The sequence below is a fragment of the Lepisosteus oculatus genome, chromosome 17, assembly GCF_040954835.1.
Source record: "Lepisosteus oculatus isolate fLepOcu1 chromosome 17, fLepOcu1.hap2, whole genome shotgun sequence".
Classification (NCBI taxonomy): Eukaryota; Metazoa; Chordata; class Actinopteri; order Semionotiformes; family Lepisosteidae; genus Lepisosteus; species Lepisosteus oculatus.
In genome coordinates, this window is record NC_090712.1 from 6,112,881 (window position 1) to 6,136,905 (window position 24,025).

At 42.5% G+C, this 24,025-nt stretch overlaps 2 protein-coding genes across 8 annotated transcripts in view; one reads left to right on the forward strand and one right to left on the reverse strand.

The window, feature by feature from the left end:
* The window catches only part of LOC102698103 (phosphofurin acidic cluster sorting protein 2-like), an 88,215-nt gene extending 71,208 nt beyond the window's left edge, over positions 1 to 17,007 (forward strand). Inside the window, exons 15-25 of one of the 6 annotated variants that reach the window (XM_015362991.2) lie at positions 1,494 to 1,600; positions 2,229 to 2,383; positions 2,829 to 2,966; positions 3,766 to 3,868; positions 4,625 to 4,657; positions 7,586 to 7,628; positions 8,042 to 8,084; positions 9,639 to 9,777; positions 10,381 to 10,604; positions 11,305 to 11,418; positions 12,523 to 17,007. In XM_015362991.2, the coding sequence (XP_015218477.1) occupies positions 1,494 to 1,600; positions 2,229 to 2,383; positions 2,829 to 2,966; positions 3,766 to 3,868; positions 4,625 to 4,657; positions 7,586 to 7,628; positions 8,042 to 8,084; positions 9,639 to 9,777; positions 10,381 to 10,604; positions 11,305 to 11,418; positions 12,523 to 12,638 (1,215 nt within the window). In that variant the 3' untranslated portion in view covers positions 12,639 to 17,007. Of the gene's footprint in view, positions 1 to 1,493; positions 1,601 to 2,228; positions 2,393 to 2,828; positions 2,967 to 3,765; positions 3,869 to 4,624; positions 4,658 to 7,585; positions 7,629 to 8,041; positions 8,085 to 9,638; positions 9,778 to 10,380; positions 10,605 to 11,304; positions 11,419 to 12,522 lie in introns of all 6 variants that reach the window. The other 5 variants (XM_015362990.2, XM_015362994.2, XM_015362992.2 and 2 more) reach the window with 5 other exon arrangements.
* Positions 17,008 to 17,840: 833 nt separating this feature from the next.
* Positions 17,841 to 23,922, reverse strand: mrpl2 (mitochondrial ribosomal protein L2). 2 transcript variants are annotated; one of them, XM_015362881.2, is made up of 8 exons: positions 23,313 to 23,922; positions 22,347 to 22,481; positions 21,520 to 21,742; positions 20,941 to 21,082; positions 20,563 to 20,678; positions 19,745 to 19,855; positions 19,541 to 19,614; positions 17,841 to 18,243 (listed from the first exon to the last, which is right to left on the reverse strand). In XM_015362881.2, the coding sequence occupies exons 2-8, from the start codon at positions 22,458 to 22,460 to the stop codon at positions 18,031 to 18,033; spliced, it is 993 nt and encodes a 330-aa protein (XP_015218367.2). In that variant the 5' UTR covers positions 22,461 to 22,481; positions 23,313 to 23,922; the 3' UTR covers positions 17,841 to 18,030. The 2 variants fall into 2 exon arrangements, with proteins under 2 accessions (XP_015218367.2, XP_015218368.2); XM_015362882.2 differs by having other exon boundaries at positions 22,359 to 22,481; positions 23,313 to 23,918.
* Positions 23,923 to 24,025: the final 103 nt, after the last annotated feature.

A 24,025-nucleotide genomic window follows, 5' to 3' on the forward strand; every position in this document is an offset into this window, starting at 1 on the left:
CATGACGCCACAAGGCTGTGCTCTAGACGGGCACAAACGGGGGTGGGGGGCTCTCTGACACCGCGCACACCATACTAATGCATGGTGCTGCCCTGGTGTTAACAAGAGCATTCTCGCCCTGGAGAGGCGTCCCGTAAATCGAACTGATCGATGATGGTGTGGCTTTGCACAGACAATGAGAAAGTGGATCAGGACATTCGGAGTACTTTTATGGCTCCTAGGAATCGACTGAACAGAAAGACGTGCATGCATAGGTTCAAAGAATAATAGGCACAATCTTATTAACATAATGATAAAATGTGGCAATGCATCCAAATATACAGTATATAGATCAGATAGCATACAGATGGCTGGCCAAGGATTCATATTACAATAGCAGTCTAACACAGGGTTAAATATGGTAACTAATGCTCAGTGAGTGTTACTTAACCCCGTGGAATTAGTCTCAAAACTAATATTAACGTTCATAAACTTAAAGGGTACGAGAAAATATCACATTCACACAGGGAGAGGGAAGATTTCGGTTTGCTTAAGTCAAATAGTCTAGGAGAGAATAATCGCAGGATTTGCGAACCTGGCTGTAGGTTGAGACTTGGTTGGTGAGAAACATGGGAAAGTCCTCTCACCCGTACTTATTAGATGCCACTCTGAATTTGTGTTGATATTCAGGTCACTGAGCAAATATCCCGCTGTACTACTTCAGAGATCAGGGAAAACTTCAGCTGGGAGTGACACAAAACTACTAACTGAGGATGTTGTGGGCAAATTCTGTTTCACATAGGGTCTCTCTCTCTCAACCCAGCAGTTCCTTTCAGTGAAGCTCTTTTGCTTTCGCACTTCGGCATAGACAATGATGGTCACTGTCACCTGGTTACTTTGTTGTCAAGCTGCCGGGACCTTGGAAAGCAATCATGGAGTAAAGTGCAACAGCTTTTAAGTTACATCATTATAGATAGAGATTGGTTGTGATGATTATTATAATCTTCCTGGCATAACTAATTGTAGGCCTCTGGCTATGGCCTTGGTGCTACAATGTTAAGGCTTCTCATGTCCACATTATTATAGTTGCCTTTTTGATAGCTAAGGGCACATGAATGCATTTACATGAAGTCTTGTCTTCTGCACAGTGAAATGTGGTTCAAGATCAGTATTGGTAGTCAAATATAGTTTGATATGGTTTAAAAGTGCTGTAAATACTGTTTACTCTACGTTTTTATTTGGATTTGAAAAGTGAGCATTTGCAGTCATCGTTGCTTTAACATATACCAATTTGATATGCGTAAAAGCTTCACTTTGATCTTTCGTACGACAAGTAAGTTTGCTTCCAGCGTGAACTGCGTGATGTTTCCTGCTGTTCTTCTGTGAACAGGAGTCTTCTGGACCTGCTATGTCACCCCGCAGGCTGACACACGCGTCAGGCCCTTGCTGCAGGAAACAGCTGCCTCTCTTGACAAGCCCTCTTACTTCAGTTTTCTTCGGCCTCTCCCTTGCAGTATCTGTCCGAGATTCTTCACGAGCAGAATCAGCCCATTGTGTCCACGTGCTCTGCTGCCGACGTGCAGGCTGCATTTAACACGATAGTCACCAGGATCCAGCGATTGTGAGTACACCAGACCCGATGTTAACTCGTCTCCATAGCTCGCCTCAGTCTGCACTGTGTACCACTGCTTAGAATGAAACGGCAAGGGTCGACCTTGATTTAAAATAAACCATTGAAGCTGCCAGTTCCCAGTTTGGAACGCTAGTGTTTTCATTCCAGTAAGTGGTAAGCAGATTTTTATTTTGTTGCCTAAATTTGGCTGTTGCTCACAATTTGTATACTTTGGAAAGAGTTTCTTTTTTATGACTTGGACACATATATTGTATAAACAGTATATAAATACTACAATGTATATATTTGTAGAGTATAAATATCCAATATTTTATTAGCATTTTAAATCAAGGTGCAGAATGATCCTTACATAAGAAATAGGGTTTTCTTATCCATTTTTCTGTGATGTTTGATTGATTTTAAGGCCAGTGATGGGCCAGTACTGTTCTTAAGAAGGCTCGACTGCCTGTGTTAGTGCAAATGTGTGTCAAGCCTGTGAGACTGGTTGCTTTGTCATGGCTTGTAACTGTATCTGCGATCGTCTGGATCGGAGCACCCCGACCACAGAAAGACAGCCGCCCTTGTGCTGCCCGCTGTGGCAGACAGACACAGCTGTCATGGCCTCCTGTGCTTGCAGCTGCAACTGTAACTCCCAGATGCCCCCGACAATCAAGGTGGCCGTGGCTGGAGACCAGAGCTACCTCAGCACCATCTTGAGGTTCTTCGTGGAACAGCTGGCCAACAAGACTCCCGACTGGCTGAACTACATCCGGTTTCTCGTGATCCCCATCGGTGAGGCTGGTGAGGCTGGCTATTTCTTGCGAGTTCTGTTTGACGTCGTCCAAAGAGAACTTTTCGGCCCGCGGACGGTTTCACGCCAGCTTTGCGCCCGTGTGGCCAGCCTGTTGTTCACGAGTGCTTGTGAGACGTGCACAGAGTTTTTAAATCGGCAAAAATATCCATTGGCGGTTTTTAGGTTATTTTAGTAAATGCCAAAAAGAAGTGAAGTTTTAATAGGTATTGCCACATTGAAATCAGAGAACCAAAGAGGACCTGAAGAAGGACATTCACTCACTGTTGCCCTGCCAGTGAAGCCTTTAGCGATTAATTTATTAAATCCTCCTCTGCAAAGAATATGCTTTAGAGCTCTCAATTATTTGTCATAATGAGCTACTTTACCGTTGGGCCTTTTAAAAAAAAATTCTACTCACACAGTTTGTTTTGTTCTACCGTTCAGGCTCGCACCCTTTAGCGAAATACGTGGCGTCGCTCGACAGCAAATTCAACAGCATCTTCATGGACACGGCGTGGCGGGAGGTCTTCTTCGGCAGGACGGAGCCCCCAGCCTCAGGTGAGGAGAAAGACACGGAGAAAGGTGGGTCTCCCGGTTAACGCACCACGTGATGTAGGTAGTACAGCGGCTGTAGTGGTTGTGTCCAGTGTGTCTTTGATCAGTGCAGCTCCCCCTGCTCCTGCTGCCTGGATTCGATCCCAGTTTCGCTCGCGGGCTCCAGGCGCCAAGCCGGAAGGCCGGGTCTTCTGCTGCGGCACAGTGTTCACACTGTCTAGATTTCAGTGGGGGGGGGTGGCATCACGTATGTAACTGGCTCAGTGCACTGGGCCCCTGTCACGTTTGCATGTGCCAGCTGTAACAAAGCCACAGGATAATGCCCGGCTCTGCAGGAGGGCACGCAAGACCGCGATGAATGGATCCGTTTAGTTCATGATTCTAAGCGTGATTCATGTGCTTGCGGGCTTTAAACATGCCCAGCACCAAACTCTACAAAGTATCTATTTATATCTAATTCCTCCGTGCCTGAAGGGTGCTGCACATTGGTGGTGGTGGGGGGGATCCCCATTACATGTATAGCGCTCTGAGTGGAGTGTCCAGAAAAGCACTATATTAGTGTAAGGAGCTATTATTATTATTATTATTATTATCCTGACCCATTCTGCTTTATGGAAACCATCTGTGCTGTGATTGTCAGCTCCCCCCTCCCCCGGCTGCAAGCAGAGGATGGTCTCTTGGTATTTTGAAATAGATTTGTGCCTTCTTGCCTTCTTTTAACTCTGGCCCCCGTCTTGTCTGCGAGATGGCAGGCCGCACAGGGAGATGTGCAGGGAGTGATGCAGTGTTGTGTTGCTGGACTGAAACCCGTGTTATTACTCTCTAGAAAGTATCGATGTGGCAGGACGCATCAGCCAGTACTTAGCTGGGGCTAACGTGTCCCATCAGTTCCCCATCTCGGAAGCCATGCTCACCTACAAGCAGAAGAGGTAAGGCGGTCGCCATGGTGATTGCGCGTATTCACAGCGCGAGCCTGCTGCGTCGCGGAGAATGACTCTGAGCTCGATTGCTTTGCCCTCGCCAGCCTCCCACTCAAAAACCCTTGGAGGGGGACAAATTCGTAGCTGCATTTTATATCTTATCGTCTTCTAATTTCTTCTGTCATCTGTACTGCAGCCCAACTGCCTTGTTGTTGTTGACTTGTGTTTCGCTGTAGATGTATGACTCTAACTTTTTATCAAGTTTAAGTCCACAATATGTATATATGTGTGTGTTTTTCTCATGGTAAATTAAGCAGCAGTTAAAAAAGATCACATGATTTGGGATAAAGATGAGTTTTATTTTGTTTTCCGTAGCTCTTTTTTACACCGCAGGCCTATGGAACTGAGTCTGATTTGCAAGGGTTTGTTACATGTGTCAAGAATGTTACAAAATTAAAAACGTGATAAATGAGGAAAGCTTTCTAACATTGATGAGTAGTTAACTTAATCACCATTAACGTAATACCTTAGCCACTTAATATGTTATGGAAGGCCAGCCTTAAACATTTTTCCAGTAGCATCAGGTGGATTTTTATGACGAGACAATAGTATATATTTTTTCCCAATGGAAATGTATACTTTTTATCTTATTTACTCCATTCAAGAATTCAATAACTTTTTTTTTAATCCCAAGTTATTTTTTAAGGTGACAATACAACAACTTTACAGCTTGATTTTTCCCTTTTTTTGTTGTTTGCATTCAAGGAAAAGAAGTTTGTATTTTGATTTTTATATCAGGTATCTCATTGTGATTTTCGTTTGAACCCCCCTCCCCACCACCACTTCTTCTCCACAGCGTTTTCTTTTTTTTTTTTTGACACTCGCTTTGCGGTGTGACCTGACCCTCTCGTGCGCTTTGGTTTGACTTTTGTGTGATTTGTTTTGGGGGTGTTGTTCCAGCCGTGTGAGTGTGCCATGTTTTGCCTTGATATAGTGCCTGAGGTCACCGATGAAAACCCACGTTTCTGCCCCTCTGTCCCAATCAGTTTGATCCTTATTTCTGATTGAAGGTCAGCTAGATAACTATTCAAAATATGTGGTAGAAATTGTGATCCCTTCATTTTTCCTTTATTAAAGCAGCTCTTAAGATAATTCATTCTCTATTAATTTTTGTTTCTCAGAAGTCCAAACGCTATTAAGTGTTGACTGATACTTAACTGACCCGACAATGGTAGATATTTTTATTATAATATAATTTCATTGTGAGGCATAAGTACGCTCTTCAAAAATGTGAGTTTATGCTGGGTAATATCATACTGCCATTGTATTCCAATGGCAATAATTGATTTAAAGAAAGAGTTTAGAATTGAAGTAGTCCTCTGGTTTTTCCATATGTTGATTAGGTTAAATATACAGTATACTGAGCATCATAAGAAGTACAGTTTATCACTACATGCATGTAATTGTTTTACTACAAATAACGGATAGGATTTTTGGATATTTAGAAAACACTTCAGTGACTTGGACTGTTCCATTATTGAAAGAGTTGAAAGAGCACTGGTGATGACTTGTGATTTAACTTGTTGAATGTCAACCCTGGTGAAAATCAAGATGGAAAAAAATAAAACCCACAATATACCAAATGTATCATTAGAGCAACACCTTGGTGCCATTGGTACGTCGGAGCTCCAGCATTCGAGCCAGGTCCTCTAGAGCAATGGTTGCAGCTTTCTTGTAGACCACCCTGATGGACATCAGCGAGTGTGGCGCAGATCTGGAGGACAATACAGTGATTGTTGAGCACGGCGGTTCAATTGGTGGTCTGGGTCTCGGTGTCTGCTCATTACAGAATTCCATGTGCAGTGATTGATGGCACACAGACTGCACGGCGCTGAATTGATGAGATCTTGTAGACCTCCCTCATGTGGGCTCACCCTCACGTGACAACATTTCAGCAAGATAGTGCACCTCCTTAAGTAAGAGTGACTATATGCAAGATGGGAATGCGACAGTGACACCCTGGGTGCCCTGTTCACCAGGCTTGAGCCCCCATTGAACGTAGGTGAGATGAAACAACATCTAGGGCTTATAGACCAGTGGACAGGTCTGGGGTCTATGAGAGAAATGGGACAGAATCCTACAGGATGACGAGTCCAGCTTGTACCAGCTGCATATCCTCTACTAGCCTGTCCTTCTTACATCAGACCCACTGTTGTTCTAGCCTGTTGATGATTAATGTGAATAAATGCAGTGAATATATGTATACCATGTCTGTTCAATAAAATGTCAGTGCACCCAAAAATAATTCCTGATAATTGTGTGAATTTACTGCAGTTGTAAGTTCTTTTGGTGCTCAGTATATTATCACTAGCAAATACAGAGATATCAAACATCAAACTAGACAAAATGTTAAGTGTCTATTAATGTATTATAGAGAGGATGGCTTTAAATGAGTGATTGTTGAGATGGTATTCATTTTGAGGTTGTGTTTGTAGAATCTAAGCTTGTTTAATCAGCTCAGGTTGTAAAGCTGTCTCGTTAGTGTCAGGCAAGTGAATTGAAGCGGTCTTATCCCTATTGGGAGTGAAGATATTGGTGCTCAGCACGTTCACAGCATCGGTTTTCTCAGAGCAGCCCAGCACATCAATAGGAGCCAGAACTGCATGTTTTAAATCAAATTGAAAAAAGTAGGAAAACCCACTGACTCCTTTCGGAAAATTTGGTGGTTTTCCATCCTTGGTTTTGGGACCATTTCCCTCCAGCTCCCTTCCCAAGTCTGTTATCCACACTCTTAAGATTGTGATGCAGCTTTTGAAGACTGCTGGCCTTATACACAGGAGGGGCAGACGGGCTGAACGTCAGGTGGGTTAAAGACTGTACACAGCCCGTCCTTATTGTGTGCTGTGGAAAAAAAGGTGGTTAGCCTTTTCCTATACAAACGAGCAAAGCAATGATTTAGCCTTAATCAGCAGACCTTGTCATCACCAAGCCGTTTGGTCCAAATGTGGACTCAATGGCTGCTTTCGGGTGCAAATGCTGTTCGTGGACTTTGGTCTCGGCACAAGAAAAAACACACTGAGGCACTGGAGGGACAAAGCAGCACAGCAAAAAGCTGAATATCTGAAAGTCTTAATTGAAAAGGCTTAACTGCTGTACATGTGTGTGAAGCTTGCCCACTGAGCCCTTGTTCTGATGGGCCCAGATATTTCAGCATTGTGATTGGCCACCTCGTGTGCAGTTTAGTAGAATGCGCAGTCAGAGCTGCCAGGAGTCTGGCCTAAGGCCACTGCAGTGTGCTACTGTAGTCTTCTACCATACCAGCACAGGCGGGTCTTCCACACTAATGAGAAACAGCATGGCAATTCGTATCAAATGAAAATGGAAATGTGGTCAGATTGCCTTAGGTTTTCCTCCCATTTTCATTGTCTTACAACTCATTGCCTCACTGGTTGTAAGGACTGGTCCCAGTAAGTCATCGCATTGTGTTACCTGAATGTACAAGCTCATTTCACCGTTGTACATTCTGTCTGCGGAGATGACCGGTATGGATGTTTTTGCATTAAAACATTGTGTTTATGGGACCACTGGGTGTCTGTGTAACAGCGGCTTCTGTTCAAGAAGTAATGTTGACTTCTCAATCTCAGGCTTGAAGTTCCTTTTTTTTTTAAAAAGGGTTTGATCTCATCAATGATTTCTAGAAAATGTGTTTTTTTTTTCTGTTCCTAGCCCTGATGAGGATTCTTGTCAGAAATTCATCCCTTTTATTGGGGTAAGGCTGCTACATTTGTGCTTATATTGTACTTTGCATGCAATTCTTTTCCAAAAGTAAACCTGAAATCTGGCATCTAGAGTTTACAGTCAGTTATTTGGCTTTGTGTCACCCTGAGAGATCACTAGAGGAGAAAAGTGTTGATCTTGAGCTTATAAATCCAGCTGGTCGGTTTGGGATGTTGCTGGATTGGTGCAGCTACTGTACGTACAGCACCTGCTGGTTAAATACACCAATTCAACATAACTACTGTAGCTGGGCGTAACCACAGAAGTGTCTGTATAAATCCCTAGAAAATATCTAGAAGGTCATGTGTTCTTGTAATCGAAATTTTGTGCTGAATCAGGGAGACTTGTTAAAAACTCCACTGGTCTTCCTGAGCTTTACTGTTTGTTTTTTTGTTTTCTCCTCAGGTTGTCAAAGTGGGTATTGTGGAGCACAATCTTTCTGCATCAGGTATGTCTGTCGTCTTCCTCCTGTACCATAACAGACACACTTTGCTGACCAATTCCTTGGTCATTTTGTTAGAGATCAAGTACAGTACAAATTTTCAGAAGGCAAGTCTTACTCCACTATTCCTAGAAGACCTGTTTTTTTCCACCTTTCCATATTGCTTTTTTAAATAATTGGTTAAATAATTACAGGTACTCATCGTACAGTCAATGAGAATTGAGTATCACTTGACTTACATGATAAAATAAAGTAAGAAAAATGCACAATTGTGACAGTTCTAAGCAGGGTCTGGTGTGTTTTCATAGAGGAATCTATACATTTTAATGAGGTGAATGTTCATCTGAAGAAAAATCCTATATGTGTGTAAGAATATACAGCATTTGGGTTAATTTCTTTGAGTTGGTCAAAGGTTGAAACAAACTTGAAGAGACAAGGCTGTCCAAGAATTTGATAGTCCTGTCATAAGGTACTGTACCTGAAATGTTACTGCTGAATGAATGCATTATCATCCAGATAATATGCAGTGTGATAAAGCATGGTTTATAAATCAATCTAAAATCCACCGTGCTGTCTCAAATGATATGTTTTATAGCGCGAAAGAATTGTATCAGGTCATGCTGTTACTACAGCATTGTGAAGCAGCATTTATTCTGAGTTAATAAATACATTTGGCTGTGAACAAAGCTGAGCAGTGTGCAGAGTTCCCGATCAATGTGAATTGTAAATCACTACGCCTGCAGTAAAATCTCCCACAATGAACTGAATGGGAGCCTCTTAAAATTGCTGTGCACCAGTGCTGTTTTAAAATGGCTTTCATAACGCAGCGGGTTCTTATGGGAACTGCATATGACTGTGGGGATTCTGATCTTTCTTTTTAAAATGAAACGGGGAGAATGTTTTTTTTCTCTCCAAGTATTAGTGTTTCACAGTCACCGGCATTTATGTTGAGGAATCCATTTGTGGAATTGGATTTCACAGAGATGCTGTTTAACATTAGGAAAGTCACATTGGTTGTATTTTTTAAATGGAGAAGCCTTTATGAAACTTATTTTGACCCAGAGAGAGATTGTAACATCTTAAAAGGTGGATCAGCAATATTCTCCTGCTGTTTCCATTTTGAGACTCATTGTTAAGCGTGTTTAAGCATCTCTGTCCTTGTGCAGGAAAGGGTATTTTAAGCTGCTCAAACATGGTCCTGATTAAGCCATAATTTTGAAATGCAGGAGACTATCCAAAAAGAAAAAAGGTAAGGAAGGACTCCAGAAAGGTTTTGTACTTCCTTAAGGTGCAAATGGGATTTCTATTTGGTTCAGATGATAACTGTTTGTCAAACTAACTTCTTAATCAAGTTGTCCATCACCCTCAACACTCAACACTCCTGGAAGCAGATCTCTCAGTGATCTGGCGTGCGCTCTTCCGCATCGAGGTGCTTTCATCGTCCCACAGAAAACTGGGCTTTGCGCGGCTCGAGGATTAGACCCCCTGCGCAGCTTGTTGCGTGATCGATAGAGCCGTCGGGGTCCATATTGATCGGTTCATCTTCCCCTCCTCCCCCAGTGGACTCCGACGACGCCACGGCGGTCAGCGGGAGCACGCTGGCATCGCCGCCCGCCCCCACGAGCAGCTCGTACGGGAAGGAGATCGCCGGCACCCCTCCGCCCTCCCCGTCTGTCTCCAGCGCCCTCTCCGGAGCTGGGTACGTCTCTGCCCCCGGCAGGAACCCGCTGGCACCCCCAGTAGCTGGGTACATGAGCACAGATGTGCATGTGCACCTGGGCAGACTGCTTCCTGAAAAACTTATGTTCTTCTTAAAAGAGAAGCGTTTGGGTTGTATTCCTTTTTTTTTGCTGATCCATCTGCCTTGTAAAGGATTTTCAGCTGTTTCTGAGTAAATGAAAGAGAAGGGTGTCAGTTGTAGAGTTGTTGTTTCCTGCTTTTTGGCTACATGCGTACCCATCCAAATCAAGCACTGAATAATTGTCTGCTCTCTCCATCATTGTGTGTTCGAGTACCTGCGTTTATCCAGCTTATTTCTGTCTGTGGTGCTTCTGGTGTTTAAAAATATCTGCTGCAAAAGAGCTAAAATTATGCTTGCTTCTGATGTATTGTGAATTTAGTTTTGCTCTGTCTTCTAGTCATATTAAAGTAATAGGTACTGTATATTCAAAGACAATCAGATCACTTTAAAGCTGAGAGTTTTAACACAAAGCTCCTCAGTACACGGGACATCTTATGGAGGGGTTGCCCTGCCTGTCCCACAATGCCTTGCTCTGTGCCCCGTGTCTGCTCTGGCGCGCAGCTCTCCGGCCTCAGGGGGCGAGGTGATGGGCCTGCAGGTGGACTACTGGACGTGGCAGGGTCCCGAGAAGAAGAAGGATGGGGAGAAGAGGGACGTGGGCATCAAGAACACCCTGAAGAGCAACTTCCGCTCCCTGCAGGTCAGCCGCCTCCCCGGCGGCGGAGAGCTCACCCCCCCGCCCACCATGTCCATGACCGTGGTCACCAAGGAGAAGAACAAGAAAGGTGAGCTGGCGTCCCGGGGCGCGCACGGAGCACTGGTGCTGTAATGACAGGGAGGGAGCCGTAACGTCATGACTGGCTCAGGAGCCGAAACAGGCGCGCCCCCTGTTCGTGACGTTTTGACGGTATCTCAGTTCCCACAAAAAAAAATGTTTTAACAAACCATTTTCTGCTGGTGATTTAAAACCATCAGGCCTGTGAACATTTTCACGCAGTAATTGATTTAAAAAAAAAACAATTTTACTTATAATGATTTAAAATCTGTTTCCTACTGCCTTCGAAATGTCAGACGTCCTGTCCAGCACATGCCTGGAGCATGTTTTATTTGAAAGTGTCTTTCAAGACTCGCTTTCCTGCGGTTCTGGACAGAGCCCATGATTGTTATTTGAAAACCTCCTTGTGTACAGAAGCGCAGTCAACACCTCTGTCTGTCCAGTCGCGTTAGTGACTTTTAGCAGCAGCTGCCCTGGAATGGGGCAATTTGCGCGAACGTCAGAGTGCTGGGTTTCGATTTTTGAAGCGAGTGTCGAGATGGAGCACAGTGCTTAACTGTACTTTGTGATCATCGACTGTCTCTCCTGGCGCTGGGAATATGTATCGATTTCTTCATTGCAATCTTTCATCCCACCTCACAAAAACCCACCTGGGGATTCGTAGGTGTTATGAGATATCATTCTGATCTTGTCATTTCTCCTGTGAACAGTGATTTTCCTCAGTAAGAAGCCCAAGGAGAAAGAACTGGACTCAAAAAGCCAGGTGATTGATGGAATCAGCAGGTTAATCTGCACTGCCAAACACCAGCACACCATGCTCCGAGGTAACCATGTGCAGATACTTGACTTTTTCTCAAACCCCAGGACAGATATTTTCTTGGAAGGGCAATGGGCCCATCTTGTGGTTGAAAGAATTAGTACAGGCAATCAACAGTATTTACAGAATTGTAAATGTATTTGTAATCTTCATTGCCTGTGAGATGTGTACCACATTTTCAGCTTTCCATGACTGTGTTACTTGGACTTTAAGTTTCTGGTGCTGACATTCGGGGTACCACATGGTCAATAGAAGGTTGATTAATGCCCGTTCTCCATCAACTTGAAGCTTAATAGCTTCATTAAACTATTTTATTTCGATAAAAAAGCCAGTCAATTACAAGTGATTGGCTAAGAAATAAACTCAGTTAACTGGTATTAGAAAAAGTTTGTTTTCCATTAACTACAGTAATTCTCAGTCCAAAGACATGCATGTTCATTGTGTCGAGTCCAGTAGTTGTGTGTGGTCCTGCAGGTGTTATTTCTAAATTCAGATCTTCATCAGAAGACCTAAAATAGACTATAATACTCAACAATAATTAGTCACCATTAAGAACAGAAACTGAAAGACTCTGCGAACAGCAGAGTTAATCCCATAGATCTGTCATTTTCACAGGCATGTTTCAGAAATGATATGTATAGCAGTGGCATTAAGAGTCTGACAGCTCAGGCTTCTTAATAGCTTATGTCTATGGACAGAGTTCAAGTTCGAGATGAGTAGGAACAAGGGTTGTTTCTTCTAGTTAATAGCAGGGAAAAATGGTTCCTAGAGAGAAAACTATTCAAGGTCCCTGCCCGACCTCTCTTTTGTTATCCAGAGCTCCTAGCCTGCTAAGAGACGCACGCTATGATGGGATAAAAATGTTCTTTCTATGCTTTGGGAGATGAGCATATTAATATGCAGACCTGTTTTGGGAAACCTCAATACCAGTACACAAGATTGGCTCATTCAAGCAAACCTCTTTATTTATTTACTGCCACAGGCCCAGGTACAATGACCCTCAAGCAAGGTGCCAGATATTGGTACCTTGAAGAATTTTATGAACGCTGGACTGCTCACCCCCGGAGGGTTGGTGTAAACAGTCACGCACACGTTTCTCTTCTCTCCACAGTCTCCATCGACGGAGTGGAATGGAACGATGTCAAGTTTTTCCAGCTGGCCGCTCAATGGCCCACTCACGTCAAGCACTTCCCAGTCGGAATATTCGGATACATGAAGCCCGTGTGACGTCTGTTGCCGTGACGAGGAAAAAAAAAACTTTTTAACACCGTTGTCTTTTAGAGAGAAGGAGATGAAAAAATATGTTTTCCTGTGGAAATTTAGATTCTCAAGAGGTTGTTCTCAATATTTAATTTTTTATGTTTTTTTTTTATTTTTTACACCGAACAACGCTAACAACTAACACTTTTTATTTCAGAATGGCTGCCAATCTGGAAAGTATTTCTGGGGAAAAAAACAACTACGGCAGCTTAGTTTGCACTTTTCATTTTGTATTGTTTCTGTGAAAACGTGGATTATTGTTACTAAAGCAGCCTAAGGTGCAGTGTGTTTTTTGGGGGGGCGGGGGATGTGTGATTTTCTTTTGGTGCAAAAAACAAAGTGCTGCTGTGAAACTAGCTAAGGAGTCCACTTCTGAAATTGTTCTTCTTTTTTTAAAGACTTACTGCCATTTTTACTAAGAGAACTTTTAGCGAGCAAACTCGGCTTTCTTTTATTTTTTAAAGCACACTGTGGATTTGGAAGCAAAAAATACAAACATCTGTACTCAGCCACAATAATATGCAGAGACTTTGATGCCTGAAGATTAAACCCCCAGATTCTAACGGGGAGAACCTGGGGGAGCTTTTAAAAAGGGGATTGGGTGAGATCCTGCTGTGGGTTGTAGTGTAGTGGGCAGTCAGTTTTTGGCCGTGAAAGCGGTTTTACAATCTTGCCAGCCGTGCTGTAGGCGAAGCCCGTCATCCTCAGGAAGGAGCTGAATTGACAGTGGCACAGCTGGTGGCCATCACCGGCCTCGGAGACGAAAATCAACATTGTACAGTCTAGGGGTTTTCACCATCTCCTTTAGATTTCAGTGCATTTTCTTTCGTTGTTTTCTTTGTTTTGGGCCTGCAGCTAAACACCAAATGTAATAATCAGTTTAGCTGTTTGCTAACTCAAACATGTTTGTAGGTGTGTGTAGCTCATTTCCTGGGAGCACTATTGCTTGTTTTTAACCACACGGGCTGGCGGAACCCAGACTCAGAGCAAAGAGACCTCTCCCCGATCGGAAGCCTCTTTCTGCTCTCCTTTGATGGTTTTCTTTGCATCCAATTTGTGAGGTTTGAATGGATACTGTGATGGCCATTATTTTTTGGAGTGGGAATAAAGTAATCCCTTGTTACACAAAACAGGACAGTACACCTGTACTCGATCAATGGAACGTGAGGCTGCATTGCCGTAAACCTCTCAGCACTTTGTGATGTCTGTCCCACAGGTTCACGGGTTCATTAAGATTGAATTTCTTACACTACACCCATGGCAAACCACTCCAGTCAGCTACATGTGCACTTTATTATTATTGTGTACCGTGGGATAACAAATGACATTTATGTGCATTGGGAGAGGGGCATATAAACATCTTACAGCCCTGTATTGGGAAACCTCAGACCCAATACACAGGAGCAAGCAAACCCTTCTGTTTTTAAAAAAAACTGCCTCAGCTACAATGACCCTGGAGCAAGGTGCCATACTTTGTTTTGTTTTTTTCCTGTAAGAAACAAGACAGACTCCATATCTGTGTGGTCTTTGTGCATTGTGCAGACTGCATCATATGACCGTTTCTGCATGCTGAATGAATCTGGTTTACTATATTAGATGTAACACATAAATTGTTTCACAGCTGCCTGATCAATGACTAATCCCTAAACCGGTTTCTGTCACACTGATGTAAGAAATACATATGGAAGAAGGGGCTAAGGCTGATTCTTGATAAATGCATTGAATGTATCTCAGTTACCACGTTGTAAGTGGTAGCAGACAGGCCAAAGACCGGAATCAGGAACTAGGTTTTGAAATTATTGATCTTAAGCGTTTTCTCATTGAAGACACTAAACCGTGAGCTCTGAAGTAGCAGGAGCTATTTCAGATTGGATTAAGATGACATGGTGTTTTGTTCATCTTTAGTAATACTGGCGCTAAGTACTAGAGTGTAAAAGGAGATGCTACCATTCTCAACCCATACTGGAGAGAGTAAACTGCAAATCATTTGGCAAACCAACAGATTTGTAAAACTATCACAAACTGGGATATGAAAAAACTAGTCTGAACGTTCCTTTAGAAGAGGCTTTTTGTAATATCAGCACTGGAAACAGAGGCGTGCTTTTCTTTTCTTTTCTTCTCCGTGAACTGAGATTCAGAGGGGTCTATTCTCAGTGTGGCTCCATAATGAATCTTGCAGTGCAGTTGTGCAGTTTATCCATGTCAGTGCAGAAACCATGGAAACCATGTGATTCAGTGTTTAACATCTTAAAACTGTTACGTGAGCTGCTCTCGTTTTTCTTATTGTTAATAGGAAGGGTTCCAGGGGCAATTAAATTGTTGCCTTGCACAGTGTGTTGAGTACAGTGAATCGGTGGATTTGTATCTGTACACTTTACATTTTAAAAATTTCCCTTTAAATTTCCATTTTTGCATTACTGCAGAGACAAGAGTAGAAGTGTTTGTGTGAAACAAATGAGTTCCCAGCTTCAACCAAGGTTGCTTTAGTGATATTGAGCTGAGGTGTTGTCTTAGACAAAGCTGCTTTCATGTTCTAGCAGGCTGTGAATACAGGGATGAAAGAGACCCACAAGAGAGAAGTGTCAAAGTGTCAAACAGTTCACTCCTGTGTGGTTTATCAGTGACTGTCACGGGGGCTCAGTATGAGAACTGGCAGTGACTGCACTCTGCAAAGCTCTGCGTTTTTCACCTCAGAACGTAGATTTCACATATTAATGAAAAAGTAGGATGTTCGTAGGCAGAATTGTAGGCAGAAGGAGTTTTGGTTCGGTAGGGAGGAGTGGGGCATGAAAGCAATTACTTTAATCATTTCTGATTTTTCCAGATGCAAAGATCTGATGGTGTCAGGAGGTGTAATTTCAAATTTTAAAAGAATGCACCTGCTTTAATGAAAGACAAAGGTTTAGCACAGCAGCCTGGCCTTATGGTCAGTGTGTTATATATGATGGCACTGTTGCAGGTCCTGCTTGTGTGACGTTTTCTTATTGAAATTCATCTTTCTCAGATTAAAAGGGAGAATATACTTGACTGTGAGCACTAATTTCCTCATTTAAATTGTAAGTTTGTCGCTTTTGCAAAACTTGGTCATTACGCTTGTACAGTATCTCTTTTGGATGCAGGTTTGACTCTTGTACGCTATTAGTAACAAAACTGTCACGTGAAGACCTTCTCATTAACACTGAACAAAAAAGCACATGGTTAAGCTTTTTTCCAAAGCTAAAAAATAAAAGCTTAGTCTGTTCCTGGGGTGGTAAAACCTTAAGAATTCAAGCTTATTTTTTTTGTTTTAGGTGGCTTATCACTGTCACTGACTTTGTTGAGGGATTACAGCAGTATTAGGTTTGTGTATTTATGTGGTGCTGTTTTATAGCTTAGGGTTGTGAAGCCTTTTTCTACTATACCCTTGTAGGATACCCATCACAAAATTAACACTTTAGTGATGAAATATGGGATGTTTTTTTTTCAAAACACTTTTGGAGCACTCTGACTTTTTTTTACACACTCTTTGAATCACTCCAAGTAATTTTTGGTTTCTTACATGTTTTATGGGTAAATGTTCTAAAAAAAGTCTGTCACAAATCTCAAAGCTTTAAGCATTCTACACAAAAGTCAAACAACCTTACTTCTTAGTTGGCTACAGCAAAGCTCAAACTATTGCTTTTTTAATGCATTAAAAATGTGTGCAGCCTAGTTTACAAGTTAACCAATTCAGGTCAGATACGCCTTATTCATCTTATAACCCAAGTTCCTTTTTAGAGGACTACTGTGCAATTTTGTTTGATTGAAAATGAGAGGCCTGATAGCTCTGAAGAAAGGTGGCAGTTTTTTTATGATGCTGGGATTCTATACAATGGATTGTTAATTTTACTTCAGTTTATGTCATCTTTACGTTCACAGGTATTTGGTTTTCGGACATCCGAGTTTAAAACAAGTTTTGGAATTGTTCTGACGTTCTCTGTTCCTCTCACAGAACAATCTGTCTTACTCTGTCACATTCACTGTTGACAATTTAATTCTTTGGCTTTAAAGCACTAACTCTGAGGAATTGGAGGAGACAACCCTTTTGATTATAAAGGGCAATTTTAATGAAGCTGGATTATTGTAGTTAATTCTATTTAACTTTGGGCTTGTCTGCTCTTAATCTAGATAGCGGGCATCTTTGCACAAACTTTGTTTTAAATTATGACAGTATTTTTAAATTTACCACTAAATAAAACATGGTTTAATCTTTGCATGTTTTAAAAATAGATGTAAATATGTATTGTAATTTTATATTGTTTGTTTTTTTTCCATGCTTCCACAAGCAGCTGTGTTTATTAAAATATTTTTAACCTTCCTTATAAGTTGCTCTTAGTTTTACTTTCTCTGACTTGCTCTTTCACCTCTTCTAGAAAGAGGATAAAAATAATTTGCTTTAACATTTGTCTACATAAGGAGGTAGATACAGCAGATCACAAAGGTATTCAACCCCTTCCAATTTCCTATTTTGTTGAATTGAACACATCAAATGTCTGTACTTTTATTTGAAGTGAATATTTTACTAGCAGCTTGAATCCTCACAGTGAACACATTTTTGGGTGGGGGAAAAAAAAATTAAGTCCACATGAACTTCCAAAGACAACTCAATAAGATATGTTGATTGCATAAGTATTGACTTCCTTTGCTATAGCAGACCTAAACTAAACTTTTTTTTTTGCATGCAGAAAGTATAAAAGCTGACAAAGAGCAGTTGTATGGAAAACTGCTTACTTAAAATATATCAACTGCTCACTTACAATAGAAGTCTCCCGAAACATTCCACAGGGTCACAGTTAGAATCGCTGGAAACTGTCAACCACAGTCAACTATTCAAACTTCAAACTACTGCGACTCGATTATGTAGAGTGAAATGTTCAGGGTCAAAGCTGCTATAACACATTGGACGAATGTGCCAGTTTTAAATAATACCATTAACAGGTCATGTTGCATGTTTGAAGTGTGAAAGACCACTTGTTACCCTAGAATTCAAGCAGATGGGGAAAACCTGACTTTCATTTATAAAGTAATGTGCAATACATCTGTGCTGGGGAAATTAGAAGGCAGTTCCACTGTCTTAGTGTGCCCTGTTACTTGTTACTCTATATTACAATATGTCCCAACATTGCTTTACAAACAAAGAGGGAAATGGAAAACAGTGTTGTCCCCCACGTGTGAGCATCAAGTTTAATAACATTCACTTAAAGTACAGCTTCACTCACAAAGTTAAGGAAGTGGACACGGAAGTGCTAGAAGGACGTGCTCACTCTTGCAGCCCAGGTTCAACAGAGAGTGCAGTGGCACGCGTGCGTGTCTTCTCCGGTCCTGCAGGGCAGGGGGACGGCTAGGAGACCGCGGCCACAGGGGCCAGGTTGACGTAGCTCTTCATGGGGGGCAGGGGCTTGATCTTGCGCCCCGCCCAGCCCCCCTTCCTCTTCCACAGGCCGCTGGAGGGCCGGATGCCCAGCCAGCGGTTGCGCCCGGCCTTGCCGATGATGCGCCTGTTGTGATTGATGTTGGACACGCGCCCCACGGTGGCCATGCACGTCTCCAGTACCTGCGGGAGGACGGAGCACACCGGGAAGAGGAGCTGACCGGCTGGCGAAATGGAAACGTGTGTACACGCCATCTTCAATCCTTTCCCTTCCTTAGAAGCCCCTTATGAGGCCTTCTCCCCTCACGTCCAGGCAAAGCAATCAAATTGGAGAAATCGGTTTGTAATACTGCCACACCAAACAAACTAGGGCGCACACCATATACAGTAGGGGTAAAGAGTCAAAGTTTAGATAAAAAAACACTAGGAGCAGTCTGTATACAAGTGCAAAGCACACTTTCTATTATTACAGATATAATTACAGTTTTACTGTTTTTATACTTAAATGTCTTGAATTATCCTAAGAGTCTAGTAGGGGATTTTTATAAGGGTTATAGAGTACAATTTGGCTTTCCATGCTACTCACTAACCCCTAACCCCCGCATAAGTTGCGAGTCAACTGTACTTAGTAAAAACATGTTGCAGGTTTAAAGAGCAATATTTTTCATTTAACACCAGTGTGGCGATTATCCACGCAATCAGGCTCACTTCAAACGCCAGTGTGGTACTCCAGTGTACTGAGACTGGGCACGGTGGACATAAATACACCTGCGGCCTAGCTGTCACTCAGGTGCAGGTTTTACAGTTTAGCTTACAGAAACTAACTTGAAACAAATTCACCACATTTGCCACTGTCACCATGAGAACTCTGTCCATGCAACCTATGTGTGAAAAGCTCATAATGAGTAATTGAGCCGAATCTAAAACAATAGATAACATGCAAATGCATTACTTTATTGGCCTCTTCCATTTTCTTTTACCGTGTAGCAATATCTTACATACTGTATATAAAGAAAGTAAAAGCAATCCATGAACTGCATATTCAGAATGCCAACTGTCTAGTAATGACTGAAGACAGCAGATGTCATTTGCTGCCAAGGCTGCAGACATTATTCTTGTGACAATTTGCTGAAGTCATGCAGGTATGTCCTGATCTTTGGCTTCTTGATCTTTGGAATTTCTTGACAGCACAACCAATGACTAAGGTTAAGAGGTTCTGTGTGTCCTGACACTGCAGGGTGACATTTATATTTAAATCTTATGATCTACAGCAGGGCTACTCAACACAAAGCTCTACCAAGCTGCTCTATTATAACACATTAGCAGCAAGCACCTTAATTAATAAACCGATCCTTTTAGGGAGTAATTGCATGAGTGCAAGCTGTTTGGTCTGCAATTCAGCAATGGAGTGGTTTAGAAGATCTACAATTTGAGTGATCCTATTCTCCACCATGTATGACAATTAAAAATGCGTACCTACCTGGATTTGCCGTTTAGAAGGTAGCTGTACAATTGCAGTTCCATTCACCTTTCTCAGCAGAACTCCACATGTCCCTGCAAGAGCCACAGTCTGGGCTTTAACAACCTTTAGACTGGTATTGACATCTCTCGTCTGTAAAGGACTAGCCTAAAAAGTCATGGACGCAAATTCTTTCCAACGTCTGGACTGGCCTGTGCTCTTTACCTGCAGCACGGATGTACTGTGCTCCTTTGCCAGGGTAGATCTCCAGGTTATTGACCAGTGTTCCCACAGGAAGGGCACCGAGAGCATATGAGTCACCCTCATTGGCTGAGACTGAGAAATCAAAACAGGTATATTAATGCTTGACAAGCCCTGGCTAGACACTAAACAGTAGTGGGAGAGGACACCAGTACACTACATGTACCACTTTATAAATGTATGAATAAAAAATAATATTGTGCAAAAAGTAAGTGTAAATCAATAAATAGATGTTTTTAAGAATAAGCTGTTGTCACTATTGATCATGGGCTACAGGATTATTAATTGGTTGTGGACATTACACAAGGCTGGGAATCAGAACATACTAAAGAGACTTCTCATTCACACATATGCAAAGAAAGTAATAGTGAACTGAATTGTAAAATGTTTATGGGCATTTGTTTAAACAGGACAAATGCTGCAATTACCAAAATTGAACACCAGGTGGCAGGTAAATTATCCAATACCTTCTTAAAGTGGCATTAACTGGTGCCAAGTAAAATAGTGAGCAAGTAAAGGCTAATTCCACACTGAAAAGTAAAAAGAAACATAACATTCCCGCTGTTGAGTACTGTATGTAGAAGACTCTCTAGCCTAAACACTGTTTCCTCTTCTACTTTTCGTTGCGGAATTAAACTCGACTTGTTCTTTAGCAGCCGACGCCTGCTCACGCAGCTCCCCACTCATAAGTCTCCTGGTAAAATGTGATCCGGCGGAAATCCACTTCTACATAAAGCTGGCTTGGGTATTGGAAACGCCTTCAAGTGGCCAAAGTCTCTCACCTGCCATCCTGCCAATGATGCCAGAGGTTTTGATGACGTCACCTGTCTGCATGTTCTCAGTGGCAATAATCCAGCGTTTTCGACTGCCCCCTGCCACCATAGCAATGTCTGCAGACCTGCAAATGGAAAAATGCACAGCAGATAGAACTGATGGTCCCCCAGTCATTATCATAACTTGTTTCACCAACAAACCAAAAAAGATGTTAAACACTGTAGACACTTTACTTCCTTCAGCTTTAAAACCATGTCTTTTCCCTCACAAGACCAATAGTCCTGAGCTTTCTATCCCATACTGAACCTGTCCATTACATTTTAAAGGGAACACCCTCCCCAGAAATGGAAACATTAGAGGAGATCACTTCTGTCCTTCCCTCTCACCTGCAGGGGTCGTATCGAACTTCGATCACCTTCTCCTCAAAGGTCTGACCTTCTTTCCCAGGTTCGAAGCGCAGACGCTGGAAATCCACAATGCGATAGCGCTGCTTGTGCCCACCTCCAATCCCATGCCTCCGGATTTTCCCTGAGCAGAGAAGGGTTTGGGTATCGTATTACAACAAATCCCATTTTTACAGCACCTTTCCTCATTTCCTTAAGAAAGTACAGGGTATTCATGAGAAACTGCCTTCACCATTCAATGAAGGGAGCTCATCTCCTGTGACAATGAGCAAATCTCCAATGCCCCTTGTGAAACTCTAATCCTAAATGATATTCTCCAAACAAATTATGAAAGAGGAAGGTGTAGAAGGGAGGAACAGGCTGCCATTCTTCAGCTGCTACACGTTGTCTTTATCCTGCCTTGCTGATTCCCTTTTAGTCAGCCAAACCTTTCTGATCTCCCAATATTCTCGTCAGAAAAGGAATATTGAATTTAGGCTCAGACCCCAGCAGGTACACTGGAACGCTGCAACGATCACACTGTCGGACCATCCGGACTGACACACGCATGTCTTCACACACCTGTGTGGTCCCTGCCTCCAGTTTTCTTCATGCCAATGGGGCGGACGGTATACTTGGTTCTCTGTTTCCAGAGGGTCCTGTTCTGGGCCAGGGCAGCAGAGGTCTGGAGGCCTCGCCATGACAACGCAGTGAGGGTCTGGAGGGGCGGTCTGGGCAGAGCCAGCAGTGGTCTTGAGCAGGCTGGGCTGGAGCACCGTCTCCACCCTGCAGCCTGTTTCACCACCTGGGAAAGCAGTTCGCACAAGGAAAAAAGAAGAAGTGCCATCACTCACTAATCTCTTTGGCTGACAGTTTACTCCAAAACAATCTATGTGAGAAATTATTGTGAAATAACTTGATCACGTATACAACACCAATGTTTCACCTGGGATTGATCCCACAACCTTCCAGTTACAAATACAGAACCCTAATCCTAGATTTTACCAGGCAGGCTGAGCAGAAGGCAGGGCGAACTGATTCAACTGAGATTTTTTAACAAGTACTACTCCCTGTACTCATTTAGTCACCAACCTGACTATTATCTTTTCTGTACAGTATCTTGGTTCATTGCTGTTGAACCACAGAGAAGACAGTTCAACTGGGACAGTCCATGGGCATTCTACCCAGACCAGTCAGACAGGCTCAGCTGGGTTTGGTAAGACAAGTGTCCCTCTTTTAACTTCCCTGACCCACTACTGAATCCTGATCTATAACCACTGTCAATGAAAAATCAACTATCTGCCCAAAGTTTATCAAGACTATGCACAGAGCATGCTGAAAGCATTTCATCAGGACCCCTGCGTTTCTACAATCCTGCTAGATGCTCACTACTGAGTGCGAGTACTTACTGTAGAACTCACCTGCGAGGACAGCGAGGTGGGTCTGCTGCTTTCAGCAGCCATGCTGCCGAGGGGTGAGAGAGCAAGGGAGCGCAGTGCCCGAGAGAGGGCCGACACCGCCATTCTGCGCCTCGCTGGCAGCCCCTTCGATAAGCCCAGACAAAACGGTCAGCGAGAGCACTTACAACCCCAGCTGTTCCATAAGACAGCAAAAAATACAGAATACCGCAAAGTCCTCACTATTAGTGCTTTACTGCAGTAACTTGGCCAATTTTGCCTGATAAGATAAGCAGTTACTGTTGTATTGGCGTGCCAACGTTATTAAATGAGAAATGCAAATGTGCATACATTCCTTTAATCCAAAATCGGTTCCATGTTTTATAGGTTTGCTTTATTGTAAGAGTTTTTCAAACCCACTCATCCTCGGCCACTGTCCAGTAGCCTCAAAAGGTCTCTACTTTTTTTTCCTGCTTCCCATTTAAAAGGATTAAAATGGGAACTAAGAGAATGATTATCTTGTATCCTAATTGAAATCCTCATTGAGAAGAAAACAGAAAGATTCTTCCAAAAGAACTAGGTTCTAGATGTTATCCTTATACTATTCGGTATTTTGTGTGTAGTAGGGCGACAGTTTGGGATTCCGCTGTTCTTAATACGTATCCCGTATCAAGTGCTGCCTTCATAATCTATCCCGCGTTGTAACGTCCTATCATATCATTCTGCGAAATATACTTTCTTGTGCAAGAACAAAAAAGATATTCCATTTGCTTTTGTAACTTGCACTAAAATAATTTTGGAGAAAATATCTGTACTATTCAGCATCAAGTTGACACTTAAAATGTCCACTTCAGTCATATAAATGTATACTCCTATACATACGAATTTTACAGTTCAGGGAGCTGTAATAAAACAAGACATCATTTCTTTACATTACATCACATATTTTAAAATGGACCAAATTGTGTTTCCTCTTACCTCCGTCTAATATCAGTCAATAGGTCAAGACGAAGATAGGTCAGAATATTATTTTAGCAGAACACACGCTTTGTCGCCCAGTGATGACGTTACCCTTCCTCGATGGCGTCATTTTTCCTAGTCTATGTCGATTGGCGAATCGCCCTGTTTAGAGATTCAGGTAGGAAGATGGTCTGCCGCTGTTGCTCGTTGATTTGATATCATTCAGTGAACAATGGACAGTATAGATATAACTGCCACGAATAAATACATTTTGTTTTACCCCTTTCCATCATTACAGTAGTTTTTGCAGAGGATTAAAAATATATGATAAGAGTTTAGAATACAAATCACCGTTGTTCTGCAGTTCATAAGCACCTGGTTAGAAAAACATATTTCTGAGACTAGGGTATGACCTAGCGAGAATTATTGTCTGCAATTTCTCCGCATAATAATATTCAGGGTCAGGACATGTCTGACAGGGAATCACATGACAACACACACCTACTAGGTTAATGTAACAACAAACAGCTTTTTTACATCTTTGCATTAACGATCTACTGCGCTGGCATCTTATTTTTTAAAAATATCCATTCAGTTTAACAGCTAGATCGGTCCTGCACCACTTTCCCAACGTGTCTGTTCCGGCTGACAATGGGCTGTTGTTGCCACAATGTTACAACAGACGGCTCCGCCCGGTTCACACGGAAAAATCAAACGTCATTCATAAAGCT